The sequence below is a fragment of the Lynx canadensis genome, chromosome B1 (assembly GCF_007474595.2).
Source record: "Lynx canadensis isolate LIC74 chromosome B1, mLynCan4.pri.v2, whole genome shotgun sequence".
NCBI classification, from domain to species: Eukaryota; Metazoa; Chordata; class Mammalia; order Carnivora; family Felidae; genus Lynx; species Lynx canadensis.
The window spans coordinates 192,640,450-192,666,951 of NC_044306.2; the positions used below are offsets into that span (position 1 = coordinate 192,640,450).

General features: G+C 45.2%; 1 protein-coding gene across 1 annotated transcript in view; it reads right to left on the reverse strand.

The window, feature by feature from the left end:
* The window catches only part of LAP3 (leucine aminopeptidase 3), a 28,561-nt gene extending 2,269 nt beyond the window's left edge, over positions 1-26,292 (reverse strand). Inside the window, exons 1-11 of the mRNA XM_030314149.2 lie at positions 26,079-26,292; positions 23,606-23,721; positions 22,224-22,278; positions 21,647-21,752; positions 20,417-20,576; positions 18,375-18,539; positions 15,567-15,725; positions 11,231-11,355; positions 9,713-9,801; positions 8,532-8,634; positions 1,412-1,491 (exon numbers count right to left, since the gene is read on the reverse strand). Coding sequence (XP_030170009.1) covers positions 1,412-1,491; positions 8,532-8,634; positions 9,713-9,801; positions 11,231-11,355; positions 15,567-15,725; positions 18,375-18,539; positions 20,417-20,576; positions 21,647-21,752; positions 22,224-22,278; positions 23,606-23,721; positions 26,079-26,180 — 1,260 coding nt within the window. The 5' untranslated portion in view covers positions 26,181-26,292. The remainder of the gene's footprint in view (positions 1-1,411; positions 1,492-8,531; positions 8,635-9,712; positions 9,802-11,230; positions 11,356-15,566; positions 15,726-18,374; positions 18,540-20,416; positions 20,577-21,646; positions 21,753-22,223; positions 22,279-23,605; positions 23,722-26,078) is intronic.
* Between the last annotated feature and the right edge of the window lie 210 nt (positions 26,293-26,502).

Sequence of the window (26,502 nt, forward strand, 5' to 3'; positions counted from 1 at the left end):
TCAGTCCCAGGGTTGAAAGTGTCTGCCTCTGGAAAAACAGACTGTAGACTGTTGTAGATTGCTGACTGGGATTTAAATGTTTATACACATATAACTTTGATTTTTTTTAAAAAGAAGCTTAAATTTTAAAAAGTCAAGGGGCGCCTGGATGACTCAGTTGGTTAAGGATCCGACTTTGGCTCAGGTCATGATCTCACGGTTCATGAGTTTGGGCCCCGCATCGGGCTCTGTGCTGACAGCTCAGGGCCTGGAGCCTGTTTTGGATTCTGTGTCTCCCTCTCTCTCTGCCCCTCCCCTGCTTGTGCTGTGTATGTCTCTCTCTCAAAAATAAATAAACGTTAAAAAAATAATTAAAAACAAATCAAAACAGCAGCATTGTGGGTGCTTGATAAAGAGGGACATGGGGTGCATGGCAGGCTAGAGGGGAGTCCCCCCACCTTTCCAGCCTGGCAGGAGACAACTGAGCTGAATGTCCCAAGTGCTGGGCGGGGAGGGCAAATTCTTAAGTATCAAGAATGTATTCAGAGACATTTTGTATTTGTCCCCCAGTGGCACGCAGGAAGCTCCCATTCATTACTTGTTGAAAGAGGAGGGGGTCAGATGGAGCTGTCTCATTACCCAGCAGATACACCGGGTCTGGAGCTCAGGAGAGAGACGGGAGCAAGCAGCAGAGAGGTGCCCGCTGAAGCCGCTGGGCTTCCCCGTGAAGCCTGGGAAGAGCGTGTAGCCTAGGGCTGAACGCCCATCAAAGGGGCAAAGGAAAAAACTGGCAAAGGAGGCTGAAACAGAAGTCAGTGAAGAAGGGAACCCGAAGAAATTGTCACAGAAGCTAAGAGTAGGGTGTCACCAAAAGGCCGGGGCGGAGTGCTGCCCCCAGCCAGGCTAGTGAGGCTGCGTGGTGCTGACTGGGGAAAGCCACCGGCAGTGGGGCAGCGTGGGGGAGGGGCGACAGACTGCTGTCTGGAAGAGGCAGGCTGGCTACGAAGGGGTGTGGAGGAGGCACAGAGCACAGCGGTCAGTAGACATACTTCACACCGCCCACAAATAGCCAGGACAAGCCCTGTCGACTCACAACACGCATTCACTGAAGGCTATCCCTTCCTTTACAAAGCTGTCCTCAAAACCTTTCCTACCTCGGGGATTCTACACGGTGGCCGTGGTATTTGAGTCACTTTCACATCAGTCTGAGGCCACAAAAGGAGAAGAGAAATGGGGTATCATAATTATAATTTTGGAATGTTTATAGAGAACCCAAAGCACATTGAATAGAGTGTGTTGTATTTTCAATTCAAAGGCAAACCTGCGACAAAAAAATCACTAGGTCACATAGGGGTTGAAGAAAGAATAACTTAGGTTTAATCATAATAATTTAATCATGTCTGTAATTTCAGTCTCTACATATTATTCCTACCTCAAATAGTCTGTTCCACAGCCAGGACGAATTGGTGAAGACCCCAGTGGCACCGGACCCCAGAGCTATGTCCATGGCACCTGCAAGACATAAGCCCTCAGGTCAATGTTCAGCGTCTTCGGGCACGATGTGTTTCTCTGCTGCTCAAACCAAAAGTCCAGTCTTTAATATGATTTTAATGTATGCTTCATTTTCAAAAATAGGTAACCTTAGAAAATCCTTACTGTATACACTAAAGATCTTCCTAGTTCCTCAACTGGAAGTCAGCTTCAGTGATTAGAGAAAACGTAAAAAAGGAAACAATACCAAACATCAACAATAATCTCATCCTCAGCATAACCATTATATATTTTAAATATTTCCTTCCAGATTTTTTCTAAACTTAAAAAAAACAAAAAAAACAAAAAAAACATAAGACCATAGTGTTCATGTCCAAATATGTGTTTTTCCTCTTATGCTTTAAGCATTTATTCCTCTTGGGGTGCCTGGGTGGCTCAGTTGGTTAAGCATCTGACTCTTGATTTTCGCTCAGGTCATGATCTCATGGTTCCTGAGTTCAAGCCCTGCATCAGGCTCTGTGCTGATAGTGTAGAGCCTGCTTGGGACTGTCTCTGTCTCTCTATCTCTGTCTCCCTCTCTCTGTTCCTCCCTGGCTTGTACTCTCAAACAAACTTAAAAAAAATTTAAATATTTATTCCTCTTTTATAAACAAACATTAGAAAGTAGTTTTAATGACTTTAAAAGTCCACTGGGTACAGGTATCATAATTTACCTTTTATGGAGCACTTAAGCATCTCTAATTCCTCAGTATTTCTAACCACATCTGCTGTAAGACTCTGCCTTTTAAAAAAAAGTGTTCTTATTTTACCATACTTAATTTGTTTCATCTTCATTTCCTTCTCCAACAAATTTGCATCACCTTGGAAGACTTTTCTTTTTACATTAATATATATATATATTTTTAATGTTTATTCATTTTTGAGAGAGACAGAGCGTGAGCAGGGGAGGAGCAGAGAGAGAGGGAGACATAGAATCCAAAGAAGACTCCAGGCTCTAAGCTATCAGCACAGAGCCCGACACAGGGCTCAAACCCATGAACCATGAGATCATGACCTGAGCCAAAGTCAGACACTTAACCGACTGAGCCACCCAGGCACCCCTTACATTTATATATATATAAATGTATACATATATGTATACACGTATATATATGTGGTTTTTTTTGTTGGGTTTTTTTTTGGGTTTTTTTGTTGTTTTTTTTTTGAGAGAGAGAGAAAGAAGAGGGCCAGAGAGAGAGGGAGACACTCTGAGCTGTCAGCACAGAGCCTGATGAGGGGCTGGAACTCACAGATGGTGAGATCATAACCTGAGCTGAAGTCGGACGCCCAACTGACTGAACCACCCAGGCACCCCACATTAATATATTTTTTAAATCAAGTTAAAAATCCATATTTCCAGGGTTTTGTGGGTACATGTTCCTGAACGCCAACCGCAAGTAGATGCTACAGCTTAGCGGCACCTTCTCTGGTTCCAGTATTGGCTCCAGGCAATTTTGTTTGTTACCTGCCTGGTCCTGCTGCAAGCTCTGGGGCAGGGATCACATTAATTCCTAAGTATTCACATAGGGCCTAGCACTCTGCCTGGGACACAGGAGCTCAGTATTTATGCGAAGGGAAAAGCCAACCCTAGTACCATTCAGTACTAGGATACTCCTGGAACGTCAGAGGAGACACCACAGAAGATGAGGGAAATTCTATAATTTTCACAAGGTGGCACCTGCTACCTATAACACAAGGCATGTCCAGGGTGCTCCTTAATCCTTAACTGTAGCTTTGCGTGGTGGCTTTTCATGGACCGGTTGTTAGCATCTCCCCCACGAAAAACTGAAACTTGAAGACAGAATTATATACACTGTTTTGTAAACTTTTTGACAATAAACAAAACTTCCCACATTCTTCCATTTCTTTGCAGTTGGGATTAGTGGCCATATGACACCCCAATGAGTGATTCCCTACACTTCCATGTTTGTGGTATTTGCACACTTCTCTGACTTAAATAAAGCTTAGCAATTCCTACCAAATAACAGCAGCATTCTTCACAGAGCTAGACAAAACAATCCTAAAATCTGTATGGAACCAGAAAAAAACCCAAATAGCCAAAGCAATCCTGAAAAAGAAAACCAAAGCAGGAGGCATCACAATCCCAGACTTCAAGCTATACTACAAAGCTGTAATCATCAAGACAGTATGGTACTGGCACAAAAACACACACTCAGATCAATGGAACAGAATAGAGAACCAGAAATGGACCCACAAACATAGGGCCAACTAATCTTTGACAAAGTAGGAAAGAATATCCAATGGAATACAGACAGTTTCTTCAGCAAATAGTGCTGGGAAAACTGGACAGCAACATGCAGAAAAATGAACCTGGACCACTTTCTTACACCATACACAAAAATAAACTCAAAATGGATGAAAGACATAAACATAGGACAGGAAGCCATCAAAATCCAAAGGAGACAGCAGGCAAAAACCTCTTTGATCCCCGCCGCAGCAACTTCTTACTCAACACGTCTCTGGAGGCAAGGGAAGCAAAAGCAAAAAGGAACTACTGGGACCTCATCAAAATAAAAAGCTTCTGCACAGTGAAGGAAACAATCAGCAAAACTAAAAGGCAACAGACAGAATGGGAGAAGATATTTGCAAACAACATATCAGATAAAGGCTTGGTATCCAAAATCTATAAGGAACTTTTCAAACTCAACACCCGAAAAACAAATAATCCAGTGAAGAAATGGGCAAAAGACATGAATAGACACTTCTGCAAAGAAGACATCCAGTTGGCCAACCGACACATGAAAAATGCTCAACTTCACTCATCATCAGGGAAAAACAAAACCACAATGAGATACCACCTTACTCCAGTCAGAATGGCTAACATTAACAACTCAGGCAACAACAGGTGATGGCGAGGATGCGGAGAAAGAGGATCTCTTTTCCCTTGTTGGTGGGAATGCAAACTTGTGCAACCACTCTGGAAAACATTATGGAGGTTCTTCAAAAAATTAAAAATAGAACTACCCTACGACCTAGCAATTGCACTACTGGGTATTTATCTGAGGGATACAGGTGTACTGTTTCAAAGGGGCACATGCACCCCCATGTTTATAGCAGCGCTATCAACAATAGCCAAAGTATGGAAAGAGCCCAAATGTCCATCAGTGGATGAACGGATAAAGAAGATGTGGTATATATGTACAATGGAGTATTATTCGGCAATCAAAAGGAATGAAATCTTGCCATTTGCAACTACGTGGATGGAACTGGAGAGTGTTATGCTAAGTGAAATTAGAGAAAGACAAATGTCATATGACTTCACTCATATGAGAAATTTAAGATATAAAACAGATGAACATAAGGGAAGGGGAACAAAAATAATATAAAAACAGGGAGGGGGACAAAACATAAGAGACTCATAAATATGGAGAACAGAGGGTTACTGGAGGGGTTGTGGGAGGGGAGATGGGTAAATGGGTAAGGGGCATTAAGGAATCTACTCCTAAAATCATTGTTGCACTATATGCTAACTAACTTAGATGTAAATTTAGAAATAAAAAATCATAAAAAAGAAATAAAGCTTAGAGGAATCATTTCATTTTGTTAATCTTGGTCAACCCATCACCACACCCATGCCATGAATAAGCTGACTCTTCAGGAAAGAGAGCAGTACTTTGGTATCCGATTACTCTGTGCCATGAGTGCATGGATTGTACCTTTTGCCCAAAACATCACAAGTAAACTACATTAATAATTGGTTAATAATAAGGAATTTTGAACAGTTGACAATTTAAAACAAAAACTGGTGACCCATATGCAAAAACCCATAATTCTGCACGCCATTTGGTAACTCAGGTCTGTTTGGGTCATTTGTTCCTTCAGGGTTTTGTTACTCTCTACCTCCCAATTCTCTCTCAAACCTATCTGCTGCTCTCTTCCACCACTGTTACCACTGTTATCCACCACCTGGACTACAGTAATAATGGTCTTTAAAACAAAAAACAAAAACCTCGTAGAAATGTCCAAATATACACAAAGAGAACAGTACCTTACATGCACAGATACCCATTAACCAGCATCAACAGTAACCAACTCACGGGCAAGCTTGTTTCATCTATACCCCCCACCCGCCCAACCCCCTCCTGCTCAACAGATTATTTTGAGGCCACCTGCAGATACGACAACATTCATCCTAACACACGCACTCACACATCCACGAGAGTCAGCAAGTACACACTGCTCACCGCCTAGCTGGCCTGCCAGTCACCTCGCGCCCTTCTCCAGTGCATTCTGCACACGGCCGGCATGAGCCCTGATGGCGCCAGTTTCATGGAGCAAACTTGATCTCATTGTCCCAGAGTTTCCTGCCGCACTTGGCTCAGGACAATACCCAGTAACATGCCAAGGTGGAGCCGGGGTCTGGCACCTCCTAGAATGTCGGCCTTGTGTGCCTGCCCCAGCTGCACTGTGCTCTCCTCAGTCCCATTCACCATTGCCCCCACAAGCCCTTAGGTGAAGGGTGCCCTCCGCTGGGATGCTCTTCCTTCCCTCCTCCACCCAGTGGTGCCTCCGCTTTCAGATCCCAGCTCAAGCAGCAGTTCTCAAACAAGATGCCCAACCCTCAAATAAGAATGTGATATCTTCTACTAAAGGAATAGGAAGTGACATAGATATTTAATATGATCCAACTGAGATCAAGGCTCTGAAGCTGACTTCATTACCTACTTTAGAAAATGATCTATTTTCTTTTAATTTAAAAAAAAAAATTTATTTATTTATTTTAAATCGTATTTTTTTTTTAAGTTTATTTATTTTTGAGACAGAGAGAGACGGAGCATGAACGGGAGAGGGTCAGAGAGAGGGAGACACAGAATCGGAAGCAGGCTCCAGGCTCTGAGCCATCAGCCCAGAGCCCGACGCGGGGCTCGAACTCACAGACCGCGAGATCGTGACCTGAGCTGAAGTCGGACGCTTAACCGACTGAGCCACCCAGGCGCCCCTTAAAAAAAAATTTTAATGTTCATTTATTTTTGAGAGAGACAGAGTGCAAGCAGGGGAGGGGTAGAGAGAGAGGGAGACACGGAATCTGAAGCAGGCTCCAGGCTCCCAGCTGTCAGCACAGAGCCCTACATGGGGCCTGAACTCACAAACCATGAGATCATGACCTAAGCCGAAGTCGTATGCTTAACTGACTGAGCCACCCAGGCGCCCCGAAAGTGATCTATTTTCTACATAATTACAGAACTGGTACCATCACCAATTTCAGAATTACCAATAGCAGAGGCATACTTTCTGTTTTCTTTTCCAAGGCCCATTTGGAGCCATTTATTGAGGTACTAACTGATCAAGTTACCAGAACTGTCATAGTCTCATAGAAACATCAAAGCTCCAAGGATGTCACCCCTCTTACTCCATCCCAAATCAGAAAGTTGCACTAGAAAAATGAAATGAAATGAAATAAAAACAGGTAGCATGACTGAATGGTCATCCCCTAAACACTCCAACATTCCTACGGTCTGACACGGGCCTACCTTTTCAAGGATAGTAACATTGGTTCAGTGTCTGGCAGGACAGTAACATCAACCTATATCATCTCACCTCATCTGCACAGAAACCCCTCCTGTTAATGGGGTGCTATTATACCCCTTTTACAGATGAGACAACTTGAGGCCTTGTTCAAAGTCACATGCTGTTAAGATGCAGGACAAGTTTCAAAATCAGGTCCTTTATCTCTGAAGACTATGTACCTCCTCCCACCATGAACCTGGGGTTGGAAAGTGTTTCTTACTGTCCCCTTTGATCACAGCTACTGGAACTCAGAAGGGGCCAGTCACTGTGTGGGGAGCTTCCGCTGGGCCAACATCTGGGCAGTGTAAAGGCTCACCCATCAGCTTGCTCTTAGTTACTGGAGACCAATTTTCTCACCCTCAGACTAGACAAAAAAAAAAAGGGGGGGGGGGACTGTGCTTCCTCATTTACAGGAAAGGTGCACTATACCACCCACCTCACTGCCACCCCCCAAACACCAGCCTCAGCACCTCCACCCTTCAGCTCACGTGTTTGCTAAATCAAACAGAAAGACAAAAGACCACAAAAATACTACAATGCTAGCTTAAAAAAAGGCCTCCCAGCAAATAAATCTATGCAGTATTGTTACAGTCACATAAAAGGGAAAACATGAACTGATTTCTGCTAAAGTAAAGGCTCACATGATCAGAAGAATAAAAACCGAAAGAGAAAAAATGGTCTGAATTTTAACCTTCACAGAGGCAGAAACAACAAATCTCGGCAAGAGAACTGCTGGATGAAAGACTCCTAACATTCGCTTTGTGCAGCAAGGCAGTGTCTGCTGTCACCCCTTTGGGAATGAATTTGTTACTCTACCCAACAGTGGTGTCCCAGCCTTCCTTCATCCAATGCCCGCTCCGTGTGGGCACTGTATTAGGCTTTCTAAAAACTCCTTATCTCCCAATCTGCCAGGCAAATGCACTTTGTCCCAGGTACTGATGCTCTAGGGGGTCAGGTAACTTGCCCAAGGCTGAACGACTGTTAAGTGGGAGACGCCCAAATCCAGCCTTGGAGCTTACGCTTCGCACCACACCGCCTGTTAAATGAGGACCTCCCTACCCACCCTCCGAGGTTTTTGTTTCTTTGTAACGTCAAGTACAGGAAGTTCAGAAAACTCAGCTGGCATCGGGTACGTTATGATTAACGCAAACAGCTACTGATTTGGGGATTTATCACTAACCTTTTCGGGTCTGTATCAAACAGCAATAACACCACAAACATCTCGTGTCATTTTTAGATGTCACTCTGGGTGGGCTGATATAACCCACTTGTTATTTCTTTTTTTTAAGAGATATAGCCTGAGATGTTTTAAAACCACAAATCCAACGTCCAAACCAGTTTAAGCTGCAGAACGATTCCTCTGGTGAAAGATGTCTGAATGCAAGTGGAGCGAGCCCACGTTCAGCAAAATCACACCCTGAGTTAACGTGTGCGCCCTATGCCAGCAAATACGGCTTTCCTCAAACAAAGGTAGGAAAAGCAGGCTGTTTGACCTGTTAGGGTGGCAGCATTGATGATGACCTTTGGGTTAAAGGTGTGCGCATAACAAAGTGCATCAGCCAGTATGAGCCTCCCCTCTGCATCCGTGTTATCGACCTGCAAAGAGAAGGGTAAAAAAAAAAAGGGTAAGATAACACAAACAATGAGTATCAAAACTGGATACAACACTGTTTAACTTAAATGTAAGAAAAGCCAGTGTGACATCTGTTACTCAGTATCAAAACATACTTCAATTAGAATAGGAACGGATTTAGGGGCACCTGGGTGGCTCAATCGGTTAAGTGGCCGACTTTGGCTCAGGTCATGATCTCACAGCTCGTGAGTTTGAGCCCCACATCGGGCTCTGTGCTGGCAGATCAGGGTCTGAAGCCTGCTTCGGATTGTGTCTCCCTCTCTTTCTGCCCCTCCCCTGCTGGCACTCTGTCTCTCTCTCTCAAAAATAAACATTAAAAAAAAAAAGAATAGGAACAGATTTAATCTGAAGAGCAAACATGCTTTCATAAGCCCTGTACCAGAGCTGATGACCAAACGCTCATTCATGGCTTTGAAAGCAAGAATAAATAGAAAATGTCTGGTCCATTTTACCAACAAGTTTCTCACAGGATAAAGGAAGATTTCAAGATTTCTGAAAACAAAGAGGCTAAAGAGTTTAAGAAAGTTACAGTGAAAGGGCAGCCTGGATCTCCAGACAGAACTCTTTGCAACTTAAGCAACTTTATATATATTATATTCCCTACTTTTACACAGAGGCCCAGGCATTATGGGCAGTGCGTGCATGCATGCAGGTGCCCCAGCAGAGAACCCACTGCCACATCACCAGGAGTGCAGAGTCCATGATTCAGGTCGGTGTGCCCCGCCTGAACACCAAAACGGAAAAAGCTAATCATGGCACAGGTAAAGACGGCTCTCGCTTTCCTGCTTTGCTGTGCTCTACAGGGCCTGCTGCAGACTTGTAATTTGTGTGTATAGCACATAGGAGGAACAGTAAGACAGGGAAAATGTTCTTAAAATTCCCCATAAAATACTTCTAACTGCATGGAAGGCCACTTAAATAAAGACACCGCCCTCCTCTAAATGGAGCTCACGCTCTGCTTCCCTTCAAGTGTGTTTATGTGGCCACTGGGGATTCCTATAGGAACACCCGAATGGGGAGGGCTGTCTTCCACTCACACACCTGTATGGTCTTCCCGTTCCTGGCTTTAACGACATCCCCAGGCTTGTTGGCCTTACCGCTGGGCATGTTTTCACAGAGAGGGGCCAAACCTATTGGAAAAGCATATATGAATGAACATGGAATGTGCCGGGTCCAAACTCATCCCCCCGAGGACCGAGGCTACTGGTGGGCCATCAGAAGTATGCCAGAGACATTACCTTAAGCAAGTGATCAAATTTAGCATCACCAGTGACCCAAATGACATCATGTGCACCAGCAACAGGAAGTGCACACTCATGTAGCGTTCTTATCAAGGAGTCTAATCTGATTCTATCCTGAAGACACAACCAAATAAATCCAAATTGTGGACCATCAGAAGACAAGCCTGAACCCTTCAAAACTGCCAATGTCATGAAAGAATAAAATAAAAGGGGAGGAAAAGATTCCAAAATAGAAAAAAATTGGAGACATGGCAACCACATACAATGTGTGATCCTTAACCGGCTCTCAGATTTCAAAAATAAAAACTTGTGTGTGCCTGTGTGCACAAAATAAACATTTCTGTGGACAACTGGGAAGTCTGAATTAGAGGACTGTGTATCAAATTCCTGGAAATAATGGTATTGTTGTTGCACAGGGTGTCCTTGTTCTTAGGAGACAGACACACGCCAAAGCATTCAGGGGTGACCTGGCATATGTCTGCAACTTACTTTCGAAAGTTCAGCAAAATAGGATGAGGATATTGGCAGGACGGGGGAGGCACATGTGAAACAGACCTGACTTCCAAGTTCACCTTCCCTTGGTATAAACCACGGATGGGACACCGGGCAGTCAGTTAACCTAAGTCCTCCCCCGCCATCCCCACACTCCTGAGACACAGCGAGCCCCCAGCAGCGTCTGTCATCCTGAATGACACAAAGAGTGGCTGTGGACGGAACACTTCTTGTGTCCCAGGCATTTTCTGTATTTCATGCCTTGTAATCGGCCACAAGCCCGATGAGGCCACCCCTGAATGAGCTGGAGGTGTTCTTCCACCCAGACTGCTGAGCGGTTTTCACTGGAGTTAAGTCACAAGCCCCACATTGGGTGCCCCTGACTGCTAACCACTGTCTGCAGAAGTACAAAAACTCAATTCTAGTTACGGCCCACATTTAACTCCACCAGTTCAGACAAGAAGACACTTAGCTACCAGCTTCTGCTTGAGGAAAAGCTATTTAAAAACCATTTTCTGGGGCAGCTGTTGGTCAAGCTCAGTCAGTTAAGCGGCCGACTCTTGATACTGGCTCAGGTCATGATGTCATGGTCGTGAGACTGAGCCCCTCCTTGAGCTCCATGGTGAGCATGAAGCCTGCTTGGGATTCTCTCTCCCTGTCTCTCTGCCCCTCCCTCGCTTGCTCTCTAAATTAGTTTATTAATTAAATCTTAAAAAAACAAACACATTTCCTGATTTTTTTCAGGTTAGAGGAAACTATGTTTGCTGCCCATTCTGCCATTTGACTGGATTCCAGAACTCTCCAGGACACGCCCTTGTCCCCTCACCTATGATGTTAATGGGTAGGTTCAGCTTGGCAGCAGAGACGATGGCTGAGCAGATGGTGGCAGCTCCTCCCATGTCAGCCCTCATGAGGTCCATATTTGCAGAGGCCTTGATGGAAATGCCGCCACTGTGGGGGGAAAGGACAGCAGCCATATCAGTGGCGAAAGAGAGGGCTCACGTCCCTTTAAGAAAGAATATATAAGCTGAGGCATCATCTACCTGGCAAAGAAAATTCAAGTTTCTAAATTGAGAATCTGAATGACTTAACATTTTAAAAGATGATATCACAGTCTTTATAAAAACATAAATGGGTGTCCTGGCTCATTTTATTTCTTGTTGATTGAAACATAGCAGTGTCAGTGGAGCCATTACTAAGTCATGTAATCGGTGCTGTTCAAACCCATCTCTGTTATTAGCTCATTAGCTCCTGACACCCACATAGACGTGTCTTTTCAGCAAATTTTGTGAGTCAGTCAACTTATTGAACCTGAGGGTCACAAACTGTTAAGAAAAGCCAACAAGCTCAGAAGACTGGGAGGATCCCTCGCAAGCCACAGAAGGACACAAGGACAATTCCTCCCGACACCCCTAAGGTGCACTCCATCCTGCTGATGGCAAAATACAACCTGAATCAGGCAGAGGCATGAGGAAGATGCTCCCCAGAAGCCTTAAAGACAGTGCTCAAACCCGAGAGCCGAGATGGGTTTCAGTTGGCAAGAAACCCAAACTACTGCCCCAAACAGGCTTCTCTGACTACCTAGTGACTTTTCTGCTTCCAGTCTGCAAGAGTCCGGAAGCCACAGGCTTTGCAGGCTGGGCCTGGAGCTGGGGCTCGCACTGTGAGTTCTGAGATGTGCTGCTGACCTGACCTGGCGGTTCCAGAGTCTATTCCCTGCACTGAGGTCTGCTTTCCTTAGAGATTAGGTCCTAATTCTCACTCATCTCAGAAGCTCTGGATAATTAGATGGCTGTCAATTACACCTAGAATTAAAGACGATCCACTGGCTCAGAATAAGAAAAGAAATACACTGTTGGTCCAAGAAGTCCTGGGAGAACCCCATGGGGGCAAAGGAAACACACTGGTACATGAGGTCATTCTGTCTACTGGCCACATCCTTCTCAACCTTCCATTCATAGGACTACAGTTCAAAGTAACCACCAAAGAGCAGCAGTTCTCACGGCTCACCTGTTAGACTGCTCTCAAATCCATCCATTTCTTTTCTATTGAATCCATTCTGGTGAGGACATCATCATGTCATGGAGATGTCTGCCGCAGCTCCTATATATTAAGGTCTCCCTATGTCAATCTTATTACCCCCTTCATTTCATTACCCACACAATGACTATTCTTACCAAAATACAAAATATCTCAACCAACATCCCAGCAAGTTTTCTGTGTGTGTGTGTGTGTGTGTGTGTGTGTGTGTGTGTGTGTGTATAAAAAATCCTAAGTGGATTCTAAAATTGATATGTAAATGCAAATGATGCAGCCAAAAGAATTTTGAAAAAGAGCAAAACTGGAGGGTCATGTTACAACATTTCAAGACAGAGCTGTACTCATTAGACACTTGGTTGCAAGGTCCTGGGGAAATGACAAAGAGGCCAGAGTTAGACCCGTAATTATATGGTCAACTGATTTAACAACGGTGCAAGGTAGTTCAATGGAGAAAGGACAGTCTTTCAAAGAGATAGGTTTGCAACAAAAAGACATCCATATGGAAAGAAAAAAAAAAAAAAACGCCATGCTTTTCACAGCATATGCAAAATTTCAAAATGGATCATAGTCTTAAATGCTAAAACCATAACACTTAGAAAAGAAAACACAGACCTGGGCATTGGCAATAATTTCTTAAACAGGGCAACAAAAGCATGAAGTATAAAAGTAAAAATTGATAAATTACACTTCGTCAAAATTAAAACTGCTCCTCAAAAGAGGTCACTTAAAAAAATGAAAAGGCAAGCCTGAGAGTGGGGGACAAAAAGATACTTTCAAATACTGACCACAAAGGGTTTATTATCTAGAATACAACAATGTATACAATGTATAGTTTTAAAAACTTCTAACTCAGCATGACCATCAGTCCTATAAAAAAAAAGGCGAAAGATTTGGACACTTCACTAAAGATATACCAACAGCCAATACTCGCAGTGAGAATGCTAAACACCATTAGTCATTAGGGAACTAATCACACTCAAAATGAACCTCCGAGCTATGCCACACATCCCCAGGAAGAGCTAGAATCCAAGAATGACAGTATCAGAGGCTGGGGAGGACGCGCCACAGCTGGATCTGTGTGCAGGAATGCAAAATGGCACAACCACTGTGGAGAAGTTCGGTCACTGTGTATAGTGAAACACGCAGTTACAACGAATATACTTTGGTGTTTCCATGTAACGGAATACAGCCCAGTGATAAAAGGCAACCAATTACTGATGTGGCCAACATGAGTGAATGTCACAGACACGATGCAGAAAGCAAGCAGGCTTAAAAGAAAAGAAGAAAAGAAGAAAGAAGACTTAAAAGATCCCATGAGAATGAATTTCTAGAACAAGAAACATTCATCCACAGCCACACAAAGATGACTGGTGGCCTGAGGCAGGGGTGGGAAAGGGACACCTGCAAAATGCACCAGGCTGGTGTCTGGGGTGATGGAAGGATACTGTTTTCACAGGAGCGGGGGCTGGTGCAGGGCTATGCATATTTGTTAAACTCCTCGAACTGAATACTTCAAGGATGAATTTCACTACATACATAAATCCCATGTCATTCTTTGCCTTGGCTAGAAACCCTTCAGTTACTTCATACCGTTCTTAGAGCCAAGTCCAAAATGCCACCGGTCCCAGGAGGACCCGGCTCCACCAACCTCTCTAGCCACTGCGTCCTCTTCCCTGTGAGGCTCTGCTGTAGGTGCTCTGTCAGCTCCAGGGGCTCCCTCGTCCTTCCTGCCTTGCAGCCTCCACCGTCCTTCCTTCCCCTGCCCGACTTCCTGCTGCACTACCCTCTCCTTCCCTTCCCATCCTTATCTGAGCCTCTCACTCCCGCGAGGAAGCTTTCTACTTTACCAAGGTCTCCTTGCTCAAAATTCTCACAGCAAACCCTCAAGTATGGAATTGAATTAACAATAAACTTCACACTGAACGTTAACACTGCATTGAGATATGAGCCCAAGACAATATAAAATCATCACAATTGGCAAGACCATTAAACACAGCACCACTTTTGTGCTCTAATTCTTCCTTGCCATAGTGTTTTAGAATAAACACTTAAGTGACAATAGCATATGAATGGAACTGAAAAATCAATGTGCATATTTTGAATAGTATGAGCTTGAATCTTTTACTGAGGATCGTTTGGAGCCCAATGCTTCAAAGGAGAGGAGGTGGACCTGTGGGCAGAAGACACAGGAGGCTAACATCAGGAAGACTCTGCTGGCGGCCAGCTCTGCCCAGGACGGGCGTCACCGTGCCCAGCACACTCCTGTCAGCACACTCCATTCACGTACCAGAGTCTCTGAATGGGTGTGCACGTGTACTGGAGACACCCAGATTTAATGGACACGTAGCAGCATTTTCCAAAGTAGTTTCCAGGGACCATGAGTCCCACGAGAAGTAAATTCCCACCGAAGGGAATTTAGAAAATGCTACATCCTGTGCCCTGAGAAGTCCCGTAGTTAAAACAAAACGAAAATCTCACGTGTTTTATCCACCGCAATCTTTGGCCACGTAATCCTTTTTAACTCTCACGCTTAATTGGCATCTCTGAACTAGTATTCAGCAGCCAACACTTCCTCCGGAAATACCCATGCCATCTTCTCCACCTCAGTTTCTGCTTGCTTGAAATAATCAGTTTCCAATTCTAAGGAACACTTACGGCTGAACAGGATTAATGGAAGCCAGGCTGGTCAGCTAAACAAAGCAACGTGAAACAGGGCAGACAGGAGGCTGTATGATCCAAACAGCTGCATCCCTGCATCCACACGAGGGATCTTTAACATCCACACGGAGAATCAAAGTGTATGGTGGAAAGATCAAGTCATTTTAAAGACAGACCCAAGTTTGACTTCCAACACTAGGTATTAGTTATGGGGCTCTGAGCAAATTATTTCATCTCTCCAACTTGGGGTTTCCTTATCTATAGAATGTCTGCCTAACTCCTAGAGGATAGACCAGGGGTGACATATGTAAAGTGCCTAACAGAGTCTCTGACACACAGTAATACATTTAAAGTAACGTAAGATTTGACCAAACACTGTGCTTTTGAAGCAAACTTTCCATAAACAATACAAGTCCACACAAAGCATTCCCCAAAATACAAAGCAAAGATGCATAAAGAGGTACCTGTCAAAGGTAATTCCCTTCCCAACAAACACCAGGGGCGCTTCGCCTGCATCGGGGCTGCCTCTGTAGTGAATTTCCAAGAAGACTGGAGGCTCATCGGATCCTTTGGCCACACTTAGGAACGATCCCATTTCCTGTTCCTCAATCCAAGATTTGGGTCTACAGGGCAGAAAAGGTGAAAAGTCAACACACTTACGGTTAGCTCTATTTCAAAGTAGCTTAGAAAAAGCTCATCTGCGTGTAAAACTCCTAAAATGTGCGACATAATGCTTCAATGATCACTTCCTAATTGCTTTCTGCATGTTCTTGAGCCAATCACTTGATTCTAAGCGTTTCCTCATCTATTAAATGAGGTCAAAGATGTATCTGTCAGAAGATTAACTATAGAATTACTAAGAGAGCTCATCCATGGTGCGTAATACAATGTCGGATAACAGTACAGACTCAGTAAGTGCTTATTACTTGATTTGCTCCCCCTCATCTGCTCACACATATCCAAAGTTTGAATGCAAGATAAAGTTAGCGAGGCTCTGAAACCACAAATGGTGCTTAAAAACAGTTACAGGGTCCACTGCTTTATTTTTTGTATTTCTAAAATGACACACACACACACACACAAAAAAAGAACAAAAAAACCTAACCAATAAAAGAAAACAACAAAGAAAAACCCTCATAAAGCTACACTTCAATGAGTGAACTAAAGTATCACCTTTCTTTGCTTTTTTAGAATTGCTGGAATTTGATCTTTTCAATGTTGTGACACCATTTCTCACGGTTTCAACTGCAGTTTGAGATGTCTGCTTGAAATGGGAAAACTAGTAATTATTTAACAAACACGGGATCGCTGGGGATGATCTAATGGTGGTGCCAACCAGAAAACAGACGCCATATCGCTATTCCTCGTAGGCAAGGGATACAAAGGGCTTTGTACTGATTTCTGGCCACAGTAACTAGGCCAGGAGAGAAATCCTACACTCCTACCGGCCAAGCAGAAACAGCCATATCCAAGGAGTGCTCCTCCCACACTTGACTCTCCATTCGTTAAAACTATTAAACTAGGGGGGCGCCTGGGTGGCTCAGTCGGTTAAGCGTCCGACTTCGGCTCAGGTCATGATCTCGCAGTCTGTGGGTTCGAGCCCCGTGTCAGGCTCTGTGCTGACAGCTCAGAGCCTGGAGCCTGTTTCAGATTCTACATCTCCCTCTTCCTCTGACCCTCCCCTGTTCATGCTCTCTCTCTCTGTCTCAAAAATAAATAAATGTTAAAAAAATTAAAAAAAAAAAAAAAGAAACTATTAAACTAGGGTTGTGTCATGGAGAGATGGCCGCCAGACTCTAGAGAGAAAAGAACATAAAGACAGAAGGATGACAATTAAAAACAAAACAACACCCACTTCAAAAGCAGCAAGGCTGTATAACATGGGCATTTTTTAATCACAAACTCAGTACTTGATGCCTTGTTAAAATCCTGTCCTTCTGGAAGTCCTGTCTGTATTTCTCTGATTCGTACCCATCCACACTACAGCCGTCAGATGCAGCTGCCTCAGTTTAATGAATTATACCGACCTGACCCACCTCCTCTGTGGCCGAACCTCCCCTTGGCTGGACCACCAGCCCCGCAGTTTCCAAGGGACCACCAAACACATGCTTCTGCACCTGAAATGCCCCACCCCACTCTCTCCATCTGCTAATTTCCAAGGAACCTCCAGACTTTGCTTAGGCACCCTTTTCATTGGCAAACTTTTCAACCTTCCCAGAACCCTCCTTGACTATTGCTTGGGCAGGATCCTCCGCACACCCCCATTTTCCTGCCTGTTCCTTCCTATAAGCTCCTCACTTCTTTGAGGTCAAGGACCACCACCATCCGCATTTGTGTGCCCAATTCCCAGGCACACAGGAGGCACCCTCACTGGTGTGTAACCACACAGTCACTATCCGCTGACACAAAGTAGCTCTGGTGTCTCCTCAGATCAAAAAAGTAACAGTCTTTGCCAAAACACCTTTATAGAGAGACTAAATGTTGCTACAAATTAAACATATGCTAACTGTTCCAAATATCTTATCAAGCTCTGGATTTTATCTTATCAAGTGCGTCTTATCAAGTGCTGCATTTTCTAAAAACTATACATTTTTATTCACTCTATCTAGACCATAGGGATTTCCCCAAATAACGTGAACTCCAGTCACAACTAAGTACTGAAGATATTTTAAATGGAAGCTCCCCTGAGATACAACACTGGTAGTAAACAATTATCTAGGTAAAGCAAATATCCACTGACTTATTTTAATCATAAATTTCCCCCAAGGTCAGACTTGTTTTGCTTACAGGGTTATGGGGAGATCACAAGAGGGTAACAGAACCTGGAGGGGTAGCTTTTACCTCCCACAGCCCAGCTGCTGACGATGACCACACAGGGCTGCCCAGGAACCAGCTCTGGTACCCAATTTAGGAATCTACAAGGCAGAGATTCTCATTTCATGCCAACTTAGGCATGCTGTGCTCTTTACTTATGTCAAAAAAAGATAGAAATAATTCACCAAAACAAGATATACAAATTATCAAAAAGCTAAACGGTTACAATTTGATCCAACAATTCAACTCCTAGGCACACACCTAAGAGACATGAAAACATATGTTCATACAAAAACATGGACATCAATGCTCAGAGCCGCATTATTCATGGTATCCAAAAGGTAGAGAAGCACCCGAATGTTCACCAACTGATGGCTGGGTGGGGAGATGGAAATGAAGAGTGCCTGCTAATGGGCACAAGGTTTCTTTTTGGGGTACCTGACATGATGCTGAATTACCTGACATGAACCTCTGTCTTACTACTAGCACTCTTGAGATTCTTCTCAATAATTTCAGCAAATCTGGTTGGCGTCATCTCATTGGCTGGAGTCTCCATCAGGTGGCGTGCCAAGTTCTGTCCAGAAGCAAAGAGGACTCCCTTCTGCCAGGCCTCCTGGTCCCCACTGGTAGAAGAAAGCACAAGGTCACCACGAGACAGCCTGTCAAGACACTAACTGTGTCGCAACTAGGAGGGCCCTTACCCTATAAAAACAAAAGACAAAGACTACAGGTGCAAAACGGACACATGGGACCTGGATCATTCTCTGTGCTCTGACCTGGGGCAGTGGGGGGGGGGGGGGGGGGAGGCAACATACAAGAGCTAGAAAACACAGCCCTTGCTGAGCTGAGTCAGAGGTGGTAAGCATTTTGCATTTCATGTGCATGAACAAGGGGTGGACTGATGGGTCTCTGAAGCCCTAACTCTAACACACACTGATGGAGGAGGTTTCCACATTTCCAAAGGCCCATGTTGTCCTCCTTCACTGCATCAGGGATGATGCAGCCTCCAGTGCTCACTGGACAGCAAGCACACTGCAAAGTCCTGAAGTGGACGTGAAGGTCTTTCTGCCTTCTCTGTGCCTGGGTCAGGGCTCTGAACACCACCGCACCGAAGGGCAACAACCAGCTTTAAGAGAAAGGACATGCGCATGTGTTTCACGATCTCAGCTCTTCTTCCTTTCTTTTTTTTAAGTTTGTTTGTTTATTTATTTATTTATTTAGAGAGCAAGTGCGCATGGGGGAGGGACATAGAGGGAGAGAGAGAATCTCAAGCAGGCTCCTCACTATCAATGCAGAGCCCAACCCGAGGCTCAAATCCACAAACCATGAGATCATGACCTGAGCTGAAGTCAAGAGTCAGATGCTTAACTGATTGAGCCAACCAGGAGCCACCACCACCCCCCGCCCCCACCAGCTCTCCTTATGCACAACAGGAACTAATACAGGTGGCACAGAGACAGATAAAACAGCTCGTAGTTTGGAGGGTTTACCATGTGCCACACACTTGACAGTGTCTTTCCATCGTCATAAAGGCCCTAGGAGGCTGGAATTACAGCTCTACTGAACAAACGAAGAACGTGTAACAGAGACTTCAATCACTTCGCTGACGTTACTCAGCCAGCAGGCAGGGGAGCCAGGATTCAAAGCCCGACTGACTGGTCACGGGGCCCTCGTTCCAAACCAGTCCACGACAGCTGCCAACCACCGGGCTGTGTCCTCACAGCCCCACGTCTTGAAGGTGTCACCTCTGTCTGTTCCTAACAAGAGAGGCTTTATCTCCCAGACCCCCGGATAGGGCTGCAATATAGCAGGTGCTCATTAAGTCGGCTGAGAAATGAGTCTCCCCGCTAGACCACAAGAGCAAGGACCATAGCTCTTCCTCTGTGTATCCTGGAATTTAACTCAGTGCCTACAGATGCTGGCTAAATGAAAACTGTATCAAAACCCACTGGGGGGCGCCTGCGTGGCTTAATTGGTTAAGTGTCCGACTTCAGCTCAGGTCATGATCTCATGATTTGTGAGTTCAAGCCCCACGTTGGGCTCTGCACTGAAAGCACGGAGCCTGCTTGGGATCTTCTCTCTCTCTCTCTCTCTCTCTCTCTCCCTCTCCCTCTCTCTCTTCTCTGCCCCTTCCTGGATCACGCTGTCTTTCTCAAAAATAAATAAATGAATAAACATTAAAAAAGAAAGAAAGAAACCTGCTGGGACCTACCTGTCACCTTATTCCCTCCCTCTTCAGAGAGCTAACTGGGTCTGGCTTCCTAGTAACCAGCAAGCATGGAGGGAGTGGGAAGCCATGGGTCAAAACGTGCACATGGCGAAAGCCAGGAGCAGAACATGGACAGTTACCATACTCTTAAAATGGCTCAGGTGATGCGGGAGGTCACAGATAAGCCATGTGGCAGTGCCCGTACTGAAAAGCTCGTATGTGGTTATATCCAAATGTCCCACTATCTGAAGGTCAAGAAATGCAACCCCGGGCCTGGCTTCATTCCATCACCTTCCGTGGAGCTTTGCCGATACAACTACTTTCTTCTTCTGCTTCAGGTCATCGTACTCATAGAGACCGAGCACTGCTCCTTCCGCAGCCGCCTGCGCATCTCCACAGGGATCCACCTCCACCGAAGAGATCTCCAGGTCCTGAATCTGCCTGCACCCCGCTTCAGAAGGACAGAGGAACCGGAAAACTGGAGTCAGTCAGAGGCAGCTCACTAGCGAAAGGCAGAGGCACGGTTGTGGGCTGAGAAAAGAGGACTGGGGTTCAAATCCCAGCTGACACTTGACCTTTCTGAGCCTCCATTTCTCCTTCTGTAAAGTGAGGAGGTGTACATGCCTCACAGGTTGTGGAAGACAGACTCACAGATAAAAGGACTCATCTAGCTCCTGGCAGAGTGGGCCATCAGAAGTGGCTGCTGTCACCATATTACTTCAGAAACACTACAATCTCCTGATGAAGCTTCCCAGTCACCAAGAGCTTGCCAGATTAGCAATAGCAAAGAACTGAGTCAAGTACATTAGTAACATAGCACTTTATTAAGATCAGGTCAGCAAAAAGTTGCAAATGAAAGTTATAAACGAATCACTCCCCGTGAACTTTGAAAGTAGATTTAGCAAGCACAGATGAAATACACAGAGCCAAAGATCAATCAAGCTAATTGCCACCGCCTCAGCGATGTCTTCAAAGCGTCTTTAACCACAGTCTCTGTGGTAAAGGCCTCACTCTGCTGCTCAGCTTTGCAGTGACTCAGCTGCGTCTTCCTCAACTTGTAAACCATGCACACGGCCAAGTGGGACAGGCACCTACCTTTGGTAAGCAGTAATAAACAAGCACCCTGCACTTTGCAGCCCTTTTCTCTGACTGGTAAAAAAGAGGAATCCACATCATTTAGAAGTTGGGCAACAACAGGTTTGTATTACAAAAAGCAGAAAATCCACTGTAACTTTCTGGTAAAATCGAGCTCTAAGGTCCTACTACACGAGTGAATAAATGGTCTGAAAGCTCCAAACACAAGCTATGGAAATACCCAAACTAAAACTCCATAAGCTAACCTTCTGTAGCCAACATAAGGCCAGGCATACGGTGTAAGAGAAACTGAATATTTACTCAGATGAGGGTTTTCTGTGACCGCAGTCGGGTGGTGATTAAGAGGATAAAATGAGGGGAAGAGAGAATTTAAAGACGACATCCTCAAGACTCTCCATCAACCTTACACTTCACAACGGTAATGACCTGCTACAGCAGCTCTGATGTTTTCTTTGCCTTCATGCCAGTTTTCCTGCTCATCAATTCCAGCTGTCTTTCTGCCGAGGCCGACCACCACCACGCTCGGGAAGTCCTGTTCGGCACACACACAAAATCAACCACTTCCTGTCTTTAAAACATCCTTTTCAAGCAGGAATGGTACATGATCTCCCACACAACTACCTTCGCCTCAGCACAAGAACTTCACCGTGTAATTCGGTTATTTTGGTTTTTTTTACCCTGTATCTTGGTAAAATTTTATCACTTGTATATTTAAAAGGTAGAGTGAAGGTAATCCTGCAAATAATTCTATGTAATTTGAGTACAGAAATTCTATGGCAATTGAATAAAGAAAGTCGACAGACTGAGGAATGCAGGAGATGCTGTGCTATTTGACTGCAAACTGCCCCTCAAATCTAACTAGCATTTATGGCTTAATACGGTGACAAAAGCATGCAAACAATCTGATAGGAAATTTTCTCCATGACTACGCAGTCCCCATACTTGGCACTCAGGAGGGTGCTCACTGAGGCTTTGCCAAATGAACCTAATCTTCATCTCATACCTCATGCAGACCATAAAAGGTTCGGGTTTTGCCTGCCTTCAGAGGAGGTCCAGATCTAAAACAAGAGGAAACAGGTTTTAAAATCTAGTTTGCTCTGCTCCTTTGGGCAGTGACATAGTCACACCTTTAGGTTTATTATAATACTCTGCTGCTTCTGTGAGTTTGCTGCATTTATGCTTTTATCAACATACAGAATCCTCACAGGTCTGATTTTTCAGCTGCAGCACTTCTAATTCTAGCTCAAAAATTATTCAGCAAACTTCCACATTACAGTTCATACAAATTTATATGAAAACAACTACAGAAAGCAACACCATGGATGGGTAACGTGTGGCTACAGAGGAGAGCGGAGCCCCAGATGAAGGCAAGCCTGAATCTCCCATCTTCGTCATGGTTGACCTGACTGTGGTGTTCAGCCTGGAGACTGCTGGGGCGGGTGGGGGGTTATATACAGATGGGATACAGTTCAATTTCAAAACGAAGCAGATGGCAAAGCCTTATAGCTAGAGGGCTGGATGCCCTGGTCCCACAGCTGGTAGTTATCGGTCAGGAAGGCCAGGTTGAACTATACTTTGTCAGGCTGGCTTTTGCATTAATGACTTAATCACAGCATTTGAGAAGGTGGTCTACTGGTGAAGGACTGGTCATTGAGAAGGGACACAAGTTCTGTTGCCCGGTGATGAGACAATTACTATGATTATCAGATTACATCTATTAGATTCTAGTAGGTTGATCTATGCCCCACATAGTATGTACTTGCAGTGGCTTTATGTTAACACTTCTCTTTCTGCCAAAAGTGGCCCGCAGCTCAGAAGGACTTAGAAACTCCAATGTTTCCCTACCTTCTTTAAACTGTAGCTAAACCAAAAGTGCTCCAACTATAGGCCCCACCCAGACTTATTGACTTAGAATCTGTAGTCCAACTATACCCCCAGGTGATTCATTTTGAGACTGTGAGAAGCTCCTGAAACTCCAGGCATGCCAAGAAAGGAGTGACACCCTCAAGCAGTTTTGAACTAGTCCAGGGACACTGTCCCCCATAAGTGAAGGGGCATTAGAGGAGGTAGACAGGCTGGTGGGAAAACAGGCAGGTAGGAAGAAGGTGAGCTAAGGAAATCTGGTACTTTCCAGATCCTTCTGGGTCAGTCTCTCATAACATGTTTGTGATCTGAAGTAGCCTGACTTCCCAGAATTGTACACCCACCCCTACTAAAAGGCAAAGTACCAAAGTGCATTCCAGGCATGAATACTTTCACTTCTACTGAGAAGATAGCAGCCAACTTACTTCCGTTCATTTTTATCTACTAACAAAGCATTAAAAAAAAATTTCTCTTTTGATTTCAGGGCGTTTTAAAAACCAGAACCCATAGGTGAATACTTACATGTTCAAAACTTCTCTCAACTTTCCAGACACTAATTTATCGAAATTCTCTCCTGCACTTGTAAACTGCGGCACATCGTCTTCTTTTTCTTTGTTATAGATTCCTAAAACAAGACCCTGAGAAAGAATAAGCCGGAAAAAAAAAAAAAAAAAAAAAAAAAAAGAATATAATTACAGTAGATCCCTTAGGGAGACTCAAAGGTCCCCACATTCCAGAAGCAGCAAATAATTCCACCCAAACTGCGTTCCCCTCAAGGACAAAGCTGAAAAAGAAGCAGGTGCTGGGCAGTCCACTACACTCACATCCTGCCTAAAAGTTTCAAATTCCTGCCAAAGCAAGGCTGTAAGTGCTACCTGTCCTGGGTCTTCCTGGTCTCTGCCAACAAATGACTTTCACCAAATAAAGCGTTTCCTTTTTTACTTCCAAATAAAGAAGGGCAGAAAGGTGTTTTGTGTAAGAAAACAAATTCATTTTTTAACCAAGTTAGACCTCAAAAGGGGTTCAGAACAGGCCACCCCAAAATACGTCACTTGGGCATATTGATTATTTTGAGCTAAAGACACATGAATAAAAAGCAGGTGCAGGAAAGGCTCTCTGACATCCCACTTTCCACCTAAAAGCAGGGCAAAAAATTTCCCATAAGAAAGGTACTTTCCTGTACTGAGAAGAGAACATTCTTATCACCAGAAACTAGGAGTTGACATTAAAATGGACCTACACAAACAAACCTACTAAAATCACCCTTATCTTCCATTAATTCCCCCCATCTACTTCCTAGTCAGTTACATAGCTTACTGCCCCAGCCCAAGCCCCTTTGTCTTGTCACACCCCCACAATTTCTCACTGTTTAAAAAGGTATGTAAGCTTTTAGGCCTCAGGCACTTTGGGTCTTCATTTTCCTTTTGAAAATTCCCATGTACATGTAAAAACATCAAAAAAATTTTGTTCACTTTTCCCTGTTAATCTGTCATATGTCCGTTTAATTGCCAGGTCCAGCCACAGAACCCAGCCAAGTAGAGGGAAGTTTTCCCTTCCCCACAATCTTCAAATGCAAATCTCAGGTATCCTGGGACACGTTTACAGCAAAGCCAATGGCTGCACCTGCCAATACAAATAAGCACTCTGGCCAACTCATAGGCTGAAAGAGAAGAAAAGAAAAAGGAGGCATCTTCACAGAGAGGCAGGAGGGGCAGGAGCAGAGCACTGTGCCCAGTATTTAGGTGGCTTACCCGTCAAGTCTCCAACAACTGAAATAAGGAAGTCACCCTAGGAATCACCATTTGCCTTTGCATGACAATTTTTGACTTTAAAATGTTTTCTGCCTTACAGCAACTCTGTGAGGTAGAAAGGACATGTATTCTTCTTCCTACAGACCAGGAGACAGAAACCTGGTGCAGTAATACTAGCCCATGTGCAATAACAGAACTGAGCAAGAATCCTAATTACCTTCTCTGACAGTCCTTCATCTTTGCCACAAAATCACACTGGTACTTGGACCAAACAGCATCCTTTCTCTTTTCCATCAAACAAAAACACCGCTTCCTTGGCATAGCTTTCCCGGCTTCTAATCTTCCTAAGACTGCCCACTGCCCGGTATTTGGTGAAACCAATGAGGAACTGAGCAGACAGGAGCCAGCTGCTGTCTGGATAGGATGTTGCACAGTATTGGAAAGAACACGGGATAAAGTATCTGGTCCACCTGCCATACAGAGGGAGGCCTGAGCTCAAGCCGCATCTAGAATATTCCTCACCAGGGTCATTCTTTCTGGTTCTCAAGCATGACTCCCAAGTCTGTGCTCCTTTCACCGAACCATCCCCCTTCCAGATCCTCACCGCAATAGTGACCTTCGTTTTTTTTTTTTTGATCAATTGGATGGAAAAGGCTTTTCTCCCGCCAAGACGCTCTTCTTTTGATTTCACGAAGATATAGGTGTCTGTGCAAAGCCCTTTTCCCTAGAGAGACACTATTTTCCCTCTAGAAACTCTTTCAGGCAATTTGCTCCCGGTGGACCTGTTTTCCTGGTCTTCCACTTCAGCAGGCGGTGGGAGCTGGTGGGAGTGGGGCCCGAGGCTGGCCGCCTCTGGGACCTTAGAGGACGCTGCGCTGCACCTCACGAAACGTGAGCTTCGTCCTAGCTACGGTGACAGCCACACTGGCACCATCCCTTCCTGGGGCACAGCGAGGACTAAACAAAACAATGCATCAGGACACGGTAGCTACAGCTATCACTCTCTCTCGGCCAGAGCTCGGATCCTAGCACTCCCCCAAGCAAAAGAAGGAAGGGAGCGCACCGCTGAATGCTCGGGGGATGGGCAGCCCAAAGCCGCCCGCCCCTGCCAGAGCCCAGCTCGGCAAAGACAGGGAACTTTTGAACCGGTTTCGGCAACTTGGCGCAGAAGCCCGGACACCGCGGTCTCGACCCGCCCCGAAGCTCCGGTCGCCCCGCGCAGGACTCCCGCGGCGGCCCCTCACCTTCGTCATGTCTGCGGCAGCGAAACCCCGTCCCCAGACACGATTCACGCCCAGACGTCGGACGACGACTCGCCCAGCAGCCGGAAGGGGCAGCAAGAACATCTTCCCGGCTCGGCCCCAGCACCGCCCTCCAGCGAGCACGTGGCGCTTTGGGAGGACGAGCGCGTGCCGGGGGGGTGGGGCTTTCGGGAACGGCGGCCGCGCGCCCAGGGGGCGGGGCAGGTGCCAGAGAGGGTGCGGGGCTGGAGTCAGAAACGGGGCACAAGGTCACCTGGGGCGCGGCTTTTGGGTGCGGCCGGCTTGCGCGTGCCCGAGCTTGGGCGGGACCGAGTGTGCTTGCGCCTGGGGTGGGAGAGGGCAGATGCCAAGGGGCGGAGCGCGCAGGCACGCACCATCAGACTGGACTGTGATGGGACGGACGCTA